Raw genomic sequence first — 18,604 nt, forward strand, 5'->3', positions numbered from 1 at the left:
TGAACATCTTCAAGCATGGAATTTTTTGCTTATATTGAATTTTAAGAGTGAAATTACTGAATCAAAGAGAATAATAGAAATGTCTTTATGGTTCCTGCTTAAAGATTGCCAGATTGCTTCCAAAAAAGTTACTGTGATTTGGAATACACCATACCGATTAAACATATGAGCTCCAATTATAATCTTGCCGACACTGGCTCTTATTTATTTATTTTTTCAGTTGGCTATTTTAGTAGATTATAAACGGTATTTCAAACTGTTTTTCCTGTTTTTCTCCTTACTAGCATGGGTGGAGTTCAGATATTCAAAAGGTTTGTTTTAAAGCTGTCCTAAATTGTAGTCACATGTCCTCTTTCCTCTCCACCCAGTTAGAATATAATAGATTATATTAATGATAATAACAGCAAGAAGTATAATTCCTTAAGGCTTTAAAGCATTTTACAGTTTACAAATTTTTACAACCAGAATCTCACTTTATCCTTATAACCCGCCAGTAGTTCAATCAGGACAAGGATTTTTGTTCCCATTTTTTAAACAAAACAGCTTAGTCTGGTAAATGGCAGAATCACAGGCCTGCCCTTAATTCCTGCTCGGGTCTCTAACTCCTGGTTGTGGATCTAGGGAAGAGAAGGGAGGGTGTTGGGTGCAGCGATTCATGCTTCAGTTTTATTGTTTGCCCCTGTTCTTTGAAAAAAAAAAATGACCTTCTAGACAGAGTATGTATGGTTTGAGTAATGGAAACTCTCCAGGGCTAGTGGAAGTAACCACCGGGTTATTCAAGGATTATGGAGAAACTGCTGAAGCTCTCTTTCTCTTTCTCTTTCTGGGGCCACATGGTCTCTCTCCTCTGCTTCTCTCTGAGTGTCTGTTCCATCCTCCTCTCTGCAGATCATCTTTTTCTGCTTCTTTATCATCATCCACAAGGCTGAAAATAGCGGCTGCAGCCAGGCTCTGCCATCCTTTCGGTTCAGACCCCAGCGTCTAAAATTAGAGTCTCTGTTTTAGTTCCTCCTCTCTCAGGAGAGCCTCTGGGTCCCCAGCCTCCCAGATGAGTTTCTTTGTGCTCAGGTGTCCATCCTGTGTTGGGGAGGGAGTGGGGGACAAGGCCAGGTGGTACAGAGGAGCTGAGGCTAAAGAGAGTAGAAGGAAGGCAGATTCTCTTAGAAGGTGTGTTGGTGGGAAGCAAAGACAGGCTTTTTAACATACCACCGCTGCCAAAAGCAGCTACAGTGCCTGCTCCTCCCAGCCTGGAGAGACCAATAATAATAGTTCCCAGGTCTGCAGAGGCATCTCAGAGAAAACCCTCCCAAGGGCAAGAGGTGATGGTCTCCTTCCCACCTCACTCTGGAGCCCCCTCCTTCCTGCCCACCCCCAGACCCCGCTCAGGCTCTGCCCCCCGCCTGGGGTCTGCAGAAGAGAGCCGCTGGGGAGCCTCCTGGCCCTGCCCCCGCCTAGGTCCTCCACCCCTTGCAGGTGCGCATCTGGGAGATCCCCGAGGGCGGGCTGAAGCGGAACCTGACCGAGGCGCTCCTGGATCTGCACGGGCACAGCCGGCGCGTGGGACTGGTCGAGTGGCACCCCACCACCAACAACATCCTCTTCAGCGCCGGCTACGACTACAAGGTGCGCGGGCCGGGCGGCAGCTGTGGTCCGAGAGAGCTCAGCGGAGAGGGATAGAGAGAGAGAAGCGGCCTTTGGGGAGCCCCTGGGGAGCAATGGCATTTTCCTAAGCATGTAAACCAATGTTGACATTCGTTCATTCACTCATTCATTCATTCACTCATTCATGGCCCATGATCTCGTGTGCACCGCTTCCTGGGGTGCAGCTTTCCAGCCTCTGCAGAGGCCAGGGGCCTTCTCTGGCAGCTGGTAGACTTAAGGAGAATGCCGTGCTCCACACCCACGCCTCTGCTGGTCACTTCTTAACCAAGAAGTGCCCTCCTGGTGGGAAAAAGGAGCAACCAGTGCTGCTGGTGGGAAGGAAGTAGAGCCCCCGCCCTCACCCCCAGGTAAGCCCTCCAAAAAGGTGCACCGGTGGCCAGGAGCTGGCCAGAAATGTGTATCCTTCCTGCTAGTCATGGAAACTGAGCCTGGGCTGGTGCTGATTAGAGGACTGTGTGACAGGGACGCATCTGCCTTTCGACAAAGAATTCAGTGGCGCGCCCGGGCCCTGCGGGCACGTCTCCCCCAGGGCCGGGGGGGGGGGGGGCCCGCCGGGGACAGATGCCCCACGCCCGCGGCAATGGGGCTGACGGCCTCCCGCGTGGCTGCCCCCGCAGGTCCTCATCTGGAACCTGGACGTGGGCGAGCCAGTGAAGATGATCGACTGCCACGCGGACGTGATCCTCTGCATGTCCTTCAACACGGACGGCAGCCTGCTCACCACCACGTGCAAGGACAAGAAGCTGCGCGTGATCGAGCCGCGCTCCGGCCGCGTTCTGCAGGTGGAGGCGCACGTTTCAGAGGGAGGATGGTGCTGAGCCGGGGCTCGCGGGCCTGGCGGCAAGGGCTGTGCCGGCCCCTCTCCCACGCTCCTCACCCAGACCTGTTGACCAGGCGGTCTGTTCCAGGCCTGTCCAGGCTCTGGGAATCCCTCCTTGTTCTGGGCATGGAAGGGCCTCAGTGCACCCCAGATGGGATACTTCTGGCCTGCCCAGGGGGCCAAACCGGTGGCACCTTTAAGCACCTGGGTCCCTGGGTGTTAACTGGGCCCAGCATGGGCACAGGAGGAGGGGAATTTGGCCTCCGTGCCCAGCCCCCGCGTGGGATGAACCAGGGAGAAATGCCTTGGAGTACCATGCCCGGGAAGACCCTGAGTGGGGAGGTTGATGGTGAACTGAACTCCATTTTTGGTCTTTGAATCTCCTGGGTCTTGGGTGTGAGAAAAGGGTTAGGTGCCCCTGGGAGTAAGAAATCAACATTCCTCGTGCACCGACTGTGTGCTGGTCATGGGACTAGGCGGCATGGGAAATTTGAGGTTTGTTTCCCTCATAGAAAAGACTGATGCTTGACCTGGATGTATGTATCTTGGAGAAGAGTCCAATATTGCAAGACCAGAAAGTTGTCTATTAGTAGCAGTAATAATAATAATAACCAGAGTTATTAGCATCACTAGTGTTAAGCAACATTTACTTCCAGCGCAGCTCTGGGGCGTGCACTGCGCTAGGGGCCCTGCGTTAGCTCACTGAATCCTCACGGGGCCCGTAACAAGGTACTGTCACTCTTCCCACTCTGGAGGGGAACCCTGAGCCTGAGAGGTTTAAAGACTTGGCCCAGATCACACAATTGCAGGAGAAGCTAGAATTCAAATCCTGGCAGTTGGACTCCAGAGCCCATTGTTAGCAGGAAAGATGTTAGAGCACAGAGGACGCAGTCCCCGCTCACAGGTGTGGACACAGAGATGGGGCCGAGCCACTCCTCCTGGGTCCCACCGTTTGGGCGGAGCTGGAACTCCAGTCCAGAGCAAGTGACGCCAGGCTGGGCCTCTGCACCGCTCCACCAGCCTCCGTTCAGCCTGGGAAGGGCCGTGGCGTGTTAGGCAGGGAGGACGTGGAAGCGTCACTGAGGGGCAGCTCAGTCAAGGAGTGTCCTGATGAAGGGGGCGTCAAGCAGGGGACGGGGGGCAGGCCCTTGGCCTCCTGAGCCTCCATCTCGTCCTCCTCCTCGCGGGGGTAACGACACCTCTGGGAGACCTCACCACGAGCACTGAGGGCCTGCACAGCGCCGCCCATGCCAGGCCTTGGCCACCGGCCTCCCCGTCCCTCCGGGCTCGGCCTCTCCGGGAAGCGCCGAGGGCCCTGGCCTCCTGGTTCCCGGGGCTCCCTTGCTCCAGCGGCCCTGCCTCACCCTGCGCGCTCTGTCCCCGCCAGGAGGCCAACTGCAAAAACCACAGGGTGAACCGCGTGGTGTTCCTGGGCAACATGAAGCGCCTGCTCACGACGGGGGTCTCCAGGTGGAACACGAGGCAGATCGCCCTCTGGGACCAGGTCAGCTCCGGGGACCCCCAGGGAGTCGGGGCGGCGGGCAGGGCGCGCTGGAAGGAAGGGAGCAGGCGGCCTGCACTGGAGCCCGTGGGGCCTCTGCCTCCGCGTACAGGCCGAGAGCGGGATGGGGTGTGTGTTCTGGGGTCTCCCCAGGCCATGATCCCGGTCCTGGCTGAGGTGAGATCCCGGGGAGGGGAAGAGCTAGGCTGAGGCAGGTGCCGGAGGAGTGAACCAAGTGATAGCGCCTCAGAAGGGCGGCAGCCCAGCCTCCCAGGGGGGCAGATAAGCTGGGGCTTGGGCGTGGCCGCACATGCCTGGCCCCGCTGGCCTTTCCACCCTGAGCACAGGCGGCTCCTCACTGAGGCCTCCCAGCACCCACTGAGGCCTCCCAGCACCCACTGAGGCCTCCCAGCACCCACCGGCAGCGTTTCCACCCTGGGGGTGGTTATAGAGCTTGGTTCCCGGCAGACCCTCTTCTCCCATCTACATACCTCTGCACCCTTGCTCCAGGCAATCTACGGCCTCCAGCCAGGCTGGGGAGCTCCTGGCTGGGTCTACAGGGTGGTGGGGGCTGGTGACCTGTCTGCTCCCACCTACCTCCTCCCCCAGAGCAGAGGCCCAGGCCAGGGAGCAGGCCCTGGTGCGGGAAGGGCCCTCATCTCCCTGGGTGACCCCAGGCAAGGCTGCTTTCCCCATCAGTCCAACCAGGCGATTGGACAGAGGCATTCACCAAGGTCCTTCCAGATACAAACGCTTTTTCAAACAGCTGAGAGGCCAGCAGAGCAGAAGTGGGAGTGGAGTAAAGGAGGGGCACGAGGGGCTGCCTGCTGGGTTTTGGCTAAAGGAAAGGAGGCTCCAATGGCCTCTGGAGGTCTTTTCCTCGGCAAGTCAGGAGCCCGGACCCAAGTGCCCAGGCCCTGACAGCATCAGCAGTGGGGCAGGCGGAGGCCTCAGGAGAAGGTGTTCAGGGACGGAAGGGCTTCCGGGGACAATGCTTCGCCGCGCCCACAAGGCGTTACACCTGCCTCTGCCAGAGCTGGGAGCTGAGCTCCAGAGAGAGGCAGAGACTTACACATAGAGAGTCGCGGGGATGGGGAGGGGGCACTGGAACGTCCCCCGCCTCCTGTTTGCAGGGCCCTCGCCACTGCCCTGTGCTGCACCCTACCACCCCATAGGACAGGTATTTTTTTTTAAACATCTGAGCTGTATCTTCCCACAACGGGGGCACTGTGAGCTTTGCCGGGGTTGAGGCCGATGCCCCTCCCCTCCTGCAGGAGGACCTGTCCATGCCCCTGATCGAGGAGGAAATTGATGGGCTGTCCGGGCTCCTGTTTCCCTTCTACGACGCCGACACACATATGCTCTACCTGGCTGGAAAGGTAGGGAGAGAGAAGGGATGGGGGCAGGCTGAGGGACCCCCTGCCCCCTTGTGCCCAGGCTCCCCTCCCAACCTCTAAGGAGAGCCAGCCTCACTGCTCTGTCCTTTCCCTGACCCTCCCACACACCCTCTTGCGTCTAAGCCTACCCTTCTCACCCAGGGGTCAGTGCCTGAGCATTCCTGAAGAGGGAGGTGAAGTGGGGTTTGAAAGTGCAAATCAAGCCTGAAGTTGGCAGGACAGTGGCTGAGGATGGAAGCCGAGGCACCTGCCAGTAGGTCTTTGGTGCCTATGACCTTGTTCGTCAGAAAGGCTGTCTGTACACAGCCCCCATGTCCACCTTCCTCCCAGTCGCTTCCCTGCGGCAGGTCCATCGTGGCTCTGGACGCCAGCCCTCCCTGGTCTCCTGACCAGCTCCGAGGCACCGTGGAGCTCTTGCGCAGAGCCTGGTTCCGGGCCGCCTGGCCCTCCCTTCTCACCTCCCTCTCTCCTCGGCCCCAGGGCGATGGGAACATCCGGTACTATGAGATCAGCACTGAGAAGCCCTTCCTGAGTTACCTCATGGAGTTCCGCTCCCCAGCCCCGCAGAAGGGCCTAGGTAAGGGGTTCAAGGCTGCTGCGGCCCGTCCTGTGCCCGCCCAGGTGGCACTGCCTGGAGCCTCATCGCTCGCCGCGGGGAGCGCAGGGAAGCGGGACGCGCGGAGGCGCACTCCTCTGTTCCAGGCCCGGCTGGGCCACTCCTTAGCTGGGCAGACTTGGATAAGTGGCCGCACCCTGCGCAGCCTCAGTGTCCTCGTCTGTAAAGTGGGGAGAATCCGACCTGCCCCTCCTGCCCTTCACTAGGTTATTGTGAAGCTCAGGCAAGGTAAAGTGCATGTCAGCCCGACAGCTGGTCCAAATCCACTGTGGTCCAGGTGAAAAACTGAAGCCCAGCGAGCAAAGCGCCGTGCCCGGGTCACAGGGCAAGCTAGTGTCTGAGCTGGGGTGGGAAGCAGGCGGCAGGCCCAGCTCAGCCTCGCCCACCATGCCAGACGCCCTGGGTCCGTGGAACCCAGGGTCCGAAGGGGGTCCTGGGCGAGAAGGGATCATCCCTGGGTCCCTCCAGACTCCCGCTCAGTCTATGACCACTGTCCCCCAGCACCTCACTCACTGCTGCGGCCTGTGGCTGGCTGCCTCGTGCTCACATCGCAATGGCGAGGAGTGAGGCGTGGGTACAAGCATCCTCTGTGAGCGGCCAGGCACAGGGTGGGGGTTAGAAATAGTGCCCTGGTCAGGAGCTCAGACCCTGCAGCCAGGCCGCCTGGAGCTCAGTCCCAGACCTCCCACTTACCAGCTGTGTGACCTTAGGCAGGTCACTCCACCTCTCTGTGCTTCTGTTGCCTCATCTGTTAAATGGGGCTGTGAAGAGTATTCCTCACAGGGTTGTGAGAATTAAATGAGTTAATATTTGGGAAGTGTTCAGAAAAGTACATGGGACATAATAAACACTATGTGTTTATGTAATAAACACTATGTTTATTACAGTCAAGGAACTTTTCAATAAAAATACCTACAAATGCACGGGTTTTCAGAGAGGAGGTTTTGAAGCTAAGGATTGATGTGATTTCTGGAGTGGAGATTTGCTCCCAGCAGACAGACCTGCAAAACATCTGCAGACCTTGGCCATTTCTCCTGCCCTCTCCCCCATTAGTGATAGCAGCTACCATTTAATGAGCTCTTCTTACTCCTAAATTTAGTCATTCAACAGCATTTATTGGGTATCCACTCCTTGTGAGGCTCTCTGCTAGGTCCTGGGAATACAGTGGTAAATAAAATATAACAAGTCTCATTCTTGTGGGGCTTACACTCCACTGTGGAGAAGACAGAATATAAACAAATAAATAAAATATTGGATGATAGTAAGTTCTAGGCAGAGAACCAAAATGGGTCCTGGAAGCCAGAGAGACTGGGGCCTATTTTAGATCAGGTAGTCAGGGAAGACCACACTGTAGAGGCGGCATTGAAGCTGAGATCTGACAGCAAGAAAGGAAGAGAGCAGTCCCAGCAGGAGAACAGTTAGTGCAAGGCCCTGTGGCCAGTATGGCCCGGCACAGCATAGTTTCTGTAACATAGTGGGATATAAGGAGAATGTTAGGAGATGAAGTTGGAGAGGTGAGTAGGGGCTGGATCCAGGAGAAGAAGTTTGGATTTTCTTGGGGACCGATTGGAGGGTTTTCTTTTTTTTGGGGGGGGGGAGTTGATGGGACAAGATGATGACATGATGTGATCTGAAGTGTTGTTTAACGATCACTCTGGCTTCTGCAGAGAGGCTGGACCTCGGAAGGGTGGGGCGGAGGCAGAGAGATCCGTGAGGAGGCTGTTGTGGTCTTCCAAGCCAGGGAGGATGGTAATGGGAGCCAGCGAGGGGAAGCGGAGAAAAGTATGAATCTAGGAAAAGTTTCAAAAGTAGAGCCAGGTGCACCCCTAAGGTATGGGATGGGCAGCGGGGCTGGCGAGGGAGAGGGAGGAAGTAAAGATGGCCGTCCCCTGTTCTTGTCGCCGGGGTGTTGTTGAGCGATTACCATGAGCCATGTGCTTTCATGTATCTATCGGCTCAATCCTCCTGCAGACCACTGACGTAGGGAATGGTGCTCCCAACTGACAGATGGGAAAACAGAGGTTCAGAGAGGCTAAGAAACTCACCCCAGGCGGGACGGGAGCTGCTAAGTAGCAGAGTCAGAATTCACACCCAGGTCTGCGGCCCCACATGCCATTTTAACCATTACGCCAGCCCTGCAGCCCTGGGGACACCTTTGTCTGAACAGCAGCCTTCCGGAGCAGGAGAAAGTTAACTTACATTCACCTCCTTACATTCACCTCCGGGGGAAAGAAACTATTGTGCAATGCACCTCATGGGGCCGGGCAGTACATGAGCATCTTTTGCACTCAGTCCCTTGACATTTGGGGCGGGGCTGCTCCTGTCCTCTTCTAACCAGCTCCCAGAGTTAGAGATTGGCCCAGGGACTCCCAGTCAGAAAGAGGGGCTGAGTCAAAACACACTGGCTCAGCCTGACCCCAGAACGGGTCTGAACACCACCGCACCACCTGCTGGGTAGGTGTGGGGGTGGCAGCTGTTAGGAGCGTTGTGTGTGGGGCACACAGATGACACATGCACACGCTGTGAGTCCTGAGAAGCCGCACGTAGAACAGTGATCTTGGTCCACATATAAACCTCTGGGGTGTGTGGGGAACAGTTTCTCCCTCTTTTCTCTCCGAGGATCAGGGACATTGAGGCGCAGGGAAGCCGGTTTATGCCAGAAGGTGGCAGGCTCTGAGGCCCTGCCCCTGCCTCCGTCTGTGCCCTTAGGCAAGCCCCACTCTCTCTGACCCTTAGGAGCCTCCTCTGTAAAAGGAGTGGGCTGCTCTTGAGGATATCTGCAGTATCTCCCAGTTCTAAACGGCCCAACTTAAAGAATGCACCTTGAGGTGGCAGGCCTGGCTGAGGGACTGCCTTGAGAAGTTATCAAAGACAGAGCTTGTTTCTGCTGCCTCCCAGTGGGCCATTGCCCCCAGACAGAAGTACCTATCCCCTCCGCCTTCTCCTGGCTGGGAGCATCGGGGAAGAGGGGGGGCGTCCTGGGACCCTGCAGGAGCCCTGCCTGTCTGTCCACAGGGGTCATGCCCAAGCACGGGCTGGATGTGTCGGCCTGCGAGGTGTTCCGCTTCTACAAGCTGGTGACACTCAAGGGCCTGATTGAGCCCATCTCCATGATCGTGCCCCGGAGGGTGAGTTCCGGGGGGCTGGGCTCCAAAGGGACCCTCTCCATGGAAACCTGGCTTGTTTGCACTGACTGTGAGCTGGAGGGAGGAGCCCACGAAAAGGGAGGCCCTGTGGCCTGGGCTCTTTAGGCCCAATTTGGGGTGTGGGGGACCTTCTGAGATGGGCACAGTTTGGCTTGCTAAGAAAAGAAGAGTGGGAATTACCAGCAGGAGTGCAAAGGCTTGGAAGCAGCAAGGCGGGGAGCATGGGTAGAGGTTAGCGGGAGAACCCCACAGGAGAGCAGGGGTGTTCTCAGCAGCCCGCCCCCCAGCTGTCTCTTCTTCTGCTTCCCCTACTGCAGTCGGATTCCTACCAGGAAGACATTTACCCCATGACGCCAGGAACAGAGCCTGCCCTGACCCCCGATGAATGGCTGGGAGGCATCAACAGAGGTACCACAAGGGCCAGACCTCACAGAACCTTGACTGGGGGCAGAGCTGTCCTAGGCCAGGGGCTCCAGGTTCCTTCACCACAAACAGCCCAGCCCCAGTGTCACGTGGGCAGGTCTCTTCTCTGCTCCTGGACTGAGGTTCCCCATCTTTAAAGACAAGGGTTGGACCAGATGACCCGGAAGTGGCCTCCAGTCTGCCATGGTGGCATTTGAGGCCTCCTCTTTGCAGAGCTGGATTTGGCCATGTGGCATGAAGGTCATCCCAGGCCACCATCCCCTCCCCTGCCCTTCCCTCCTCCTGGATCCAAAATCCTGAGTAAAGCTTTTCTTCTTTCTTTTTTTTTTTTCAAATTAAAATGGATTAAAACTAAAATTTTTATGGAGAAAAAGCACAACCTGCCCTGGGGTCATTAGAAATCAAAGCAAAGACATGTAACCTGGGCTCCATCACTCACCATCTGTATGACCTTAGCCAAGTTACTGGACCTCTCTAATCCTCAGTTTCCTCATCTGTAAAGTGCTACCTCCTTCACAGGATCACAAAGATTAAGTGAGATACTCCATGTAAAGGACAAGCATCATGCCTGGCACCTGCTAACTACTCAGTACATTAGCTACTGCTGGTCATCCTCCTCCTCCTCATCATCATCATCATGTCAGAGCCAAGAACAGTGTCAGAGACCAAGTAGAACAGCGGTTCTCACCTCGGGACAGGAGCAGAAAGGGGAAGAAGCAAGTTGGGAGAACCAGCTTGAGATGCTCAGTGGAGTGGTTGAGATAGAATTCCACAAAACAAATTCAGTTTTATAAATTTTGTATTATATAAACTATGTAAAGGCATGTGAAGCATCACTTTGGAGATGATGAAACTGAGCCCCCCAAGTTATCACGACTCCCCTGTGTTCACTCGGGGTGTCGGTGGGCAGTCCCAGCTCCCAGCCCCCAGGCTGGTGGACCACATGTGACATCACTCTGCTCTAGCCCAGGCATGGCCCAGTCTTTGCCCTAAAATCAGCAGATCTTTGCTTTGAAGCTGCCCTATGGTTTCCTGACTTTGTCTGTTAGGGAAACAATCACAACATGTGAAGTGTTGTTTATAAAGAGAATGTCAGCCTCCTGCTCCCTCTCCTGCCTTCAGGCAGAACAGCCTCTGATCTCGGCTGGAGACAGGAGCAGCGCTCTATTCCCATCCCAGCACCTGGATGGCAGAGAGTTTCAGGTGTGTGCCAGCACACTTATTTCTCCGTATTAGAACCTTATCCTTTCTTACATTGAGCCTACTCGATTAATAGGGAAGACATCTCCCTCTGTCCCTCCCCCAACCTCCACACCAGGTGTTGAGAAAACCAAGAGATATTGGGAATGGAAACTGGTGAGGCTTTGAACATGGGCATTGGTAGACCTGGAGGTGTCTGAGTAGGAGCAAGAAGAGTCCGCCAAGCTGACGGCCCCAAAAGTGTTTCATGCACCATCCCCAGGGCCCACATCGTCTGCTTCCCACCCCCACTCCCAAGAATCCCAAGGTCACATACAGGAGTCAGATGGCTGTCCAACCTTCAGATCTTAGAATTTTATTGACCTCATAATGCCCATTGGGCATCATGGGAACAAGCAAAGCAACATCTCTGGAGCAGCCAAGTAAAAGGTTTTTCACACACTTCCACACTTTCCAGTCTATCCCAAGCCTAGCCGAGCTCAAGCCACCATGTCATTACAACAACCCGTATCTTGTAATAATCATTGTTACCAGGAGCAGTGGGAGGCAGAAGCTTATGTTCAGAAGTATTGGTGTTGGGGTCTTATCAGTGTCTTATCTTCTTCTTGGGTTCTGTTGGCATCTGTAGCACCACTCATCAGAACAGGCACCCAGGGGCTCCTGCCATTATGGTACCAAGGAGCCCAGCTCCCAATGCCCAAACCCCAAGATTATGTGAATGCTGAGAATTCCAACTCTATCTGGCCATTCCCAGTTACAGCAGAACCTAAAGACTGCAACCCTTGCCTTCAGCCTAGCTCACCCCATTTCCCCTTGCCTATTCTCCTGTTTAAACTTCCCCTCACACTTGTCAGACTATCAAGGCTGATGTGAATGAAAGGCACCTTTGCTTGACTAGTCCATCAACTGTCTGAGAACATTTCCCTTGCTTTTATTAGATCCAGTGCTGATGTCTTTGAAAGAAGGTTATAAGAAGTCCTCCAAAATGGTATTTAAAGCTCCCATCAAAGAAAAGAAGAGCGTTGTGGTCAACGGAATAGATTTATTAGAAAATGTCCCACCCAGGACAGAGAATGAGGTAAGGGATGTAAGTTATTGCTTCCACAGGCCCTGGAAGAGCGAGACCTTTACATTTCAATTACGGGCTTCAGGCCTTTAGGCCAGCTCCATTCGGGGGCATTTTTCTTTCTGTGACAAATACCATAAGTAGCCTGCTATTGGCTTCCGTTGCCTCTGACCCCCATAAATAGAGGCTGGGGGTATCAGAGTGATACTGGTGCCCCCCCCTCACATACACACACACACCGAAACCTCAAATTCACTAGCCCACAGAGTGAGGTGTCTCCTCACAAATCCGTTTCAGAACGCTACTGTCATTTGGTGTTGGAGCAGTTATAAATTCCTGCCTAACAGGGAAGCACGGCCTCGTGCATCACAGCACTGCCGTCGGCCCTGGCACGGCGGCAGTGGTGGAGGCTGACGATTTCCTGTCTTTGTGGAAGAGCTGGGTGTTTATGAAAGTGCTCTTTGCACCATTTGGAAGGGGCACCGCTTATTCAAGGGTAACTGTAGCTGGGCCTTGTCCATGCCTCCTGTCGGCTCCTCCTTCCAACCCACAACCCCAGCCATGGTGCAAACACAGTTCAGTTCAGCCAGGATTCCCAGGATGCTTGCCATGTGGCAGGCACTAGGGTTGATGATGCCAAACTAGAGGTGACTACAGGACCCACCTGCACTTTATCCTGGTTCTGCCGTGCCCTAGCTGTGACTGAGCACATTTCCTGCTCTTTCTAAATCCATTTCCTCATTATAAAATGGGGATACAAAGTGTTGTGAGCATTAAAGAGATAACCCATGCATGTCTAGCACTCTTCCTGGTTTGTATTAAGTGCTCAAAGAGACTGACTGTATTAGCCACCTATGGCTGCATAATAAATTACTCCAAAACTTAGTGGCTTAAACCCACAAACATTATCTCACAGTTTCTGTGGTTGCCTCTGGCTCACGTTCTCTCAAAAGTTTTCTCTTAAAGTTGTCAGGGCCGCAGTCACATCTGAAGAAGTCACAACTGAGGAAGGGTCTGCTTTCAGGCTCACTCACGTGATTGCGGGTTGGACTGAGTCCCCTGCAGGTTGTCAGGCTGAGGGCCTCAGTCCCTCGTGGGTTGTGAGCCAGTGGCTGCCTTCAGCTCCTGGCCCATGGATCTCCCCATAGGATAGCTCCCCCACGGCAGCCGGGCTTCACCAGAGTGAGTGAGCAAGAGAGCAAGAGGAGGTGCCCACGGTAGAAGCCACAGTGGTTTTTTTTCAAACTTATCTTGGAAGTGATAGCCCATCACTTCTGCCATATCCTGTCCATTAGAGCAAATCCATAGGTCCAGCCCTAGGTGGAACAAGAACTCAAGGGGAAGGTACTACACGAAGGTGTTACTACCAGAAGGCAGGCTCCTTGAGAACCATCCTGGAGACTGCCTGCCACACCCATTTATGATTATCGTTATTATTAATAAAAATAAGACAGTTTTTTATCTTTAGGATCTCACAGTTTTAAAGGGGAGATGGACAGGTAAACTAATAATTGCCATAAATTATGTTTGCATGCTCTTCTAGAGGGCTGCTAGTTTCAGAGCAGGATGAAATCATGGGATGAATGGGATTTTCTTCAAAATAATCCTCACAGAGGGTGGCACAGGGGAAGTGGGTGGGAGTAGAAGTGAAGCAGGAAAGGTCAAATGGGTACTTGGGGGTTCATGGTGCTATTCTTTCTACTTTTGTTTATATTTGATATTTTTCAGTTAAAAAAAATTTTTTTTTAAGTGCCTAGAGAAGGTAGAGGTACCTGGGCTGTGATAATGCCACTGAGCCTGGGGGTGGAGAAGGTAGGGTTAAATAGTAGTTCTTAGAGTAACATTTAGCTACAGACTTGTCTGTACGAATTAGAACTGAGAACCTGGAAGAAAGTTTAAAAGAGCCTGCTGACTCTTATTTTACCCACAATTTTAATCTTATTTGTGTAGTTTTGTACCTCCTGCCAGATTGGATGCAACCAATTAGAAGGTGGGGCTGATAAAGGTGACACATTGATCTAAGTGTGAAGAGACAAGTGAGAGCTTGACACTGAGGGGGAGGTATGGTTGCATGACTCTGTAGATTTACTGAAAATCATTGATTAAATGAGTAATGGTGCACTTTACAGTATGTGAATTATACCTCAATGGAGCAGTTAAAAAAAAATAACAGAAACCATAATAAAAAATAAAAAATTTCTAAAAAAGGAAGCAGATATAGCTCAAGTGGTTGAGCACCTGCTTCCCATGTATGAGGTCCCAGGTTCAATCCCCAGTACCTCCTAAAAGCAAAAAAAAAAAAAAAAAAAAACAACTCTCATTGCGGAGCAGATATAGCTCAGTGATTGAGTGCCTGCTTCCCGTGTATGTAGTTCTGGGTTCAATCCCCATTACCTCCTAAAAAACAATAATAAAAATCTTTAAAAAATAAAAACATTAAAAATAGACCAAAAAATTTGGAAAGAAATCTTGAGAATTCAGAAAGCACAGGAGAGTGTAGGGTCATTTAGTGTACGCATGAACAGCACAATGTCTCCCTGACCAGATATAACAGGGATTGGTAGTTAGTTAATTAAAAAAAAAAAAAAATCAAAGGAGGAAATCATTTTTAAAAAACTATATACTTCATAAGCATATATACTTTAAAACCTTATATTTTCATAAACTTAAAGTTAATCTGAGAGCAAACTCTAGTGTCTACAATGTTTACCCCAATCTTTTTTTAAAGACTGGTTTATTGAAGCGTAATTTACAGACCATAAATTTCATCCTGTATAGTGAATAGTTCCACAGGTTTTGACAAGCACATACAGTCATGTAAACACTATCACAAAATCGAGATGTAGAATATTCCCCAATCATTTATGGTTATATCGACCACACCTAATTCAGCAGCAATATTTTTTGAGAGAGTCACCTTTATCAAGATTTTTCAAGGTATTCAGCTTAGTTTTTATAAAATCAGCAACTCTCTGTATTCATATTTCATCAGTGTATATCATACTTAATTAGGCTTTGCAATTACAGTAACAAATGCCACTCACACTAGGAAGTTTTAGAACAAACACAACAGACTCTTGGTAACACCCAAGTAGATGAGTAGCCTGCTGGTTTCCAGGGCCCAGCGTTCCGTGGGCATCTTGCAGTATGTTTTACAGAAGGAATGGAGAGGCTAGGCAACCCAGAGACTCAGCTAAGTAGAGGTCTGCCGAGGTATCTAGACTTTGGCCATGCCCACCCCAGTAAAAAGGTGGCATTCCCATCATTCCCATGAAAGTGCAAAATGTGGTTTTCCCATGGCAGTCCCATGTGATCAGGAAACAAAGCTAGTTTCTATTTGGTATCCTAAGGATGCAAAACATTTCAAAACTTTCCATCCAGGGTGGGAAGGGAAAATGTTAAGTTTAGACCCAGAAAGGGGTAAGTGTGGGATATTTGGAAAACTGGCCCCATGAGAGAAGGATTTGGTATCCTAAGGATGCAAAACATTTCAAAAGCTTTCCATCCAGGGTGGGAAGGGAAAATGTTAGGTTTAGACCCAGAAAGGGGTAAGTGTGGGATATTTGGAAAACTGGCCCATGAGAGATCACTCCTTCTTCAGGTCTGCATGGGCTGGAGCTTTGTTTTTTCCCTCCCTCTCAGGGGAAAGTGGGAGCCAGGGGCCGAGTCTGGAGAAGGGGGAGGTGCTAGGAGTCACCTAGGAAGCTCAAATGGAGCCACTGGTGGTGACTGGGGAGAGATGGGCAGTGCCTGAACAGCGAGGGCACGGCGGGAGGGTCTGGATTCACTGGGAACTCGCCTTCTCACCTGCTCTCTCCACCGCCCCCTCTCGTCATCCACCCCAGCTCCTCCGAATGTTCTTCCGGCAGCAGGACGAGATTCGGCGGTTGAAAGAGGAGCTGGCCCAGAAGGACATCCGCATTCGGCAGCTACAGCTGGAACTGAAAAACTTGCGCAACAGCCCCAAGAGCCATTAGCGCCCGGGTGGGCTGTGCTCTACGCCGATCTCTCCTTGTTTCTACTCGTCCCTTAACTCCCCCATTATCCAGTGATCCCAGAGACAGAGCCAGGCCTGGAGCCAGGGGCCAGCCTGAGGACCCCACCTACCACCTCCAGAACTGGAAGCCAACTTTTGACCTCTTGGCCTCATGCTAATACAAGACCCCAACCTCTCCTGGAGAGCCAAGCTGGCAGCCCCTTCACCCGCCACCCCAGGAGCCCGGGCTTCCTCTCAGCTGGGCGAAGACCACGGATTCCCGAGGAGCTTCCCTCCGTGGACCAGGGATCCCAGCTAGACTTAGAACTTGAACTTTCCCCCTGCAGAGGGGGCTGCCAGGGCATCTTAGCCCTGCTCACAGGAGCTCACAGCATCACTGGGGGCACCACAAAGTAAGGGTTGGGTTTGCAAGCCTGGGCTGACGGTCCCCCTCCCCTCCCCCCCCACCTCCTCTTTTCTCTCAGCAGCCCTGGAAGCCTGATTAGCCTGACAAAAGGGTTGCGAGCAGCCCAGCTCCTTTCTGTCTCCAGTTCCACCTCTCTTGTCTTCAGGGAATTAAGAGGATTGCTCACCAAGCCCGTAATGACCCCCTGCCTTCCCCTGATCCTCTTCAGGGCTCTTGTGCACCCTTTTCCCTTTGAATTCGTGAGGCCAGCAGGGTAGGGATTAGTGTCCCCATTTTACAAATGACGAGCAGAGCTTTGCAATGGGGAAGTGACTTACCAAATCAGCAGGTGAACAGGGCACTGGGTTCCAGGACCCCGTGTCCAGACCCTGAGGCCAGGGCCCTTCCCACCTCATCAAGATGCCAACCCCATGTGGGCTTCTCCAGGGCTCCAGTCTCCATGGAGAATGAGAGCCTCTCCGAGCATCTGCCCAACACCAGTAGTGCCCAACGTGCCATACTACCCGGCTAAGGTGCCCCACTCTCAGTGCCCCTAGACCCTCTGCTCTCCTCTTCCGGTGGACTCCCTCTGAGATGAGGCCCCTTCCTCCTGGAAGCTGAGGCTGAGAAGGGTGGAGCTCGGCCCTGGGGAAGGCAGAGCAGGGGCCTGGCCTCTTACGGGGCGCCTCAGTGTGTCTCTCTACCGCCCTCTCCGCCACTTGCAGCCTTAGACCACTTAGAATGACCGCAGCCCCATGCTTCGGTAAAGCACTTTAAAGTTTACACAGTTCTTGGACACATAGGATCTCATTTGAGCCTCATGTCTGCCCTAGGAAGTAGGAGCGTCCTCTCACTTTTGCAGATGAGAAAACTGCGCCAAGTGCCCAAGACCACCCAACTCTTCGAGACGCCACATTTCATTTGATCGACACGCTTCTTTTATTTTCTTCTTTTCTCCCTTCACTTCCCAGTCCTCACACAGGGTCCATGAACACCTAGCAGAACAGAAAAGAAATCACAACTTGGGGGTGGGATCTGGCCAGGGAGTCAAGAAATGGGGGTCCACTTCCTCTCTCCCATTAGGTAGGATCTACTGAACACATTTTATTCCAAACTCCGACTTCCCCATGGCTACCTTGCAGAACATCCTGTCCCCAAAAGCAGGGGCCACCCAAGCCCCTCCGGTGGAGCCGGGCAGGGGAAAGCCTCCTCCACCCCCTTGGGTTTTTCCTCTAGGAACCTTCTGCCCCAACAACCAGCTAAAGCAGGGTCTCCTCCCCGCTCCCCCCACGGCTAGGCAGTGTCAGCTCTCATCTCCTCCTCCTCGCACCTCTTAAGCTTTTTTGTTTCTTCCCCCATTGACCTTTGTGGTCTTCTGTGATTATTTATGCTGCCTCCCAAGGATAGAATTGAAATAAAATGTTTTCAACTTATCACACCTTGGCATGGCCATCTCATTTACCTCTGGGTGGTTCCTGCTTTTGGTCACCACAGTATCTTCCTGGCCAGCTCCTCAGCCAAAGCTCCTTTGCACTTCTGGAAGGACAACCCATATCTACTTCTGCTGACATAATTTCATACTTTCATTCAACTACAGCAAGGCTTCTCCGCACTGGTTCTATTGATATTTTGGGCCTGATCATTCTTTGGGGGAGTGGGAGGGCAAGGGCTGTCCTTTGCATTTTAGGATATTTAACAGCATCCCTGGCCTCTACCCACCAGATGCCTGTAACACACACACACTTTTTGACAACCAAAAATGACCCCAAACATGGCCAGATGTCTCCTGAGTGTCAAAAATCGCCCCCAGGTGAGAACCACTGCTTTATGGTTATTCAGTAGGTACCTGCTCAGACCCCAGCCCTGTACAGGGGACTATGGGAGGCCATTGCTTTGCTTTGGACTGGTGCCTCCTAGTTTACAAAGCGATAATACATGTATTTGACTTCACAGCAGCTCTAGGTGGTAGGTTCTATTATTATTCCTATTTTCAAGGTGAGCAGTCAAGCCAAGAGTGGTGACCAGTTCAAGATCACTCAGCTCAGGTGGTGGGGGAGACACATAGGGATGTGAATTTTTGGAGTCTAGAGCCAGAGGAGTTGCTTGCTCCCAGTCCCCAGCCAGACTCAGCGCTGAGTGGAGACTGTTCTGGAGGATGGTTGGGCCCATAACGAAACAAGGGATGTTGAGCAGTGCGTGCCAGGCCACGAAGATACCTCCATTCTCTCACCAAGCTGGGGTCATGTTGCAGAAGAGTTGTGCGATTACAAAGCAAACAGGCATGTAATAGTGTAAACACCACAGGAAACTCAGAAGAGCCAGAGGAAATCAATGAGCATGTTAGGAAAGAGAGCTGGCGAGGAAACGATAAAGGGCTTGGAGCAGTGGGCA

General features: G+C 52.7%; 1 protein-coding gene across 5 annotated transcripts in view; it reads left to right on the forward strand.

Moving 5' to 3' along the window:
* The window catches only part of CORO2B (coronin 2B), a 170,046-nt gene extending 152,400 nt beyond the window's left edge, over positions 1 to 17,646 (forward strand). For 4 of the 5 annotated variants that reach the window (XM_004451047.4, XM_058294403.1, XM_058294404.2 and 1 more), the window contains 9 exons: positions 1,474 to 1,623; positions 2,280 to 2,444; positions 3,870 to 3,986; positions 5,258 to 5,362; positions 5,861 to 5,957; positions 9,012 to 9,124; positions 9,460 to 9,550; positions 11,704 to 11,843; positions 15,677 to 17,646. In XM_004451047.4, the coding sequence (XP_004451104.1) occupies positions 1,474 to 1,623; positions 2,280 to 2,444; positions 3,870 to 3,986; positions 5,258 to 5,362; positions 5,861 to 5,957; positions 9,012 to 9,124; positions 9,460 to 9,550; positions 11,704 to 11,843; positions 15,677 to 15,808 (1,110 nt within the window). In that variant the 3' untranslated portion in view covers positions 15,809 to 17,646. Of the gene's footprint in view, positions 1 to 1,473; positions 1,624 to 2,279; positions 2,445 to 3,869; positions 3,987 to 5,257; positions 5,363 to 5,860; positions 5,958 to 9,011; positions 9,125 to 9,459; positions 10,769 to 11,703; positions 11,844 to 15,676 lie in introns of all 5 variants that reach the window. The other variant, XR_011648446.1, reaches the window with a different exon arrangement.
* Positions 17,647 to 18,604: the final 958 nt, after the last annotated feature.

Source organism: Dasypus novemcinctus, chromosome 3, assembly GCF_030445035.2.
Source record: "Dasypus novemcinctus isolate mDasNov1 chromosome 3, mDasNov1.1.hap2, whole genome shotgun sequence".
Classification (NCBI taxonomy): domain Eukaryota; kingdom Metazoa; phylum Chordata; class Mammalia; order Cingulata; family Dasypodidae; genus Dasypus; species Dasypus novemcinctus.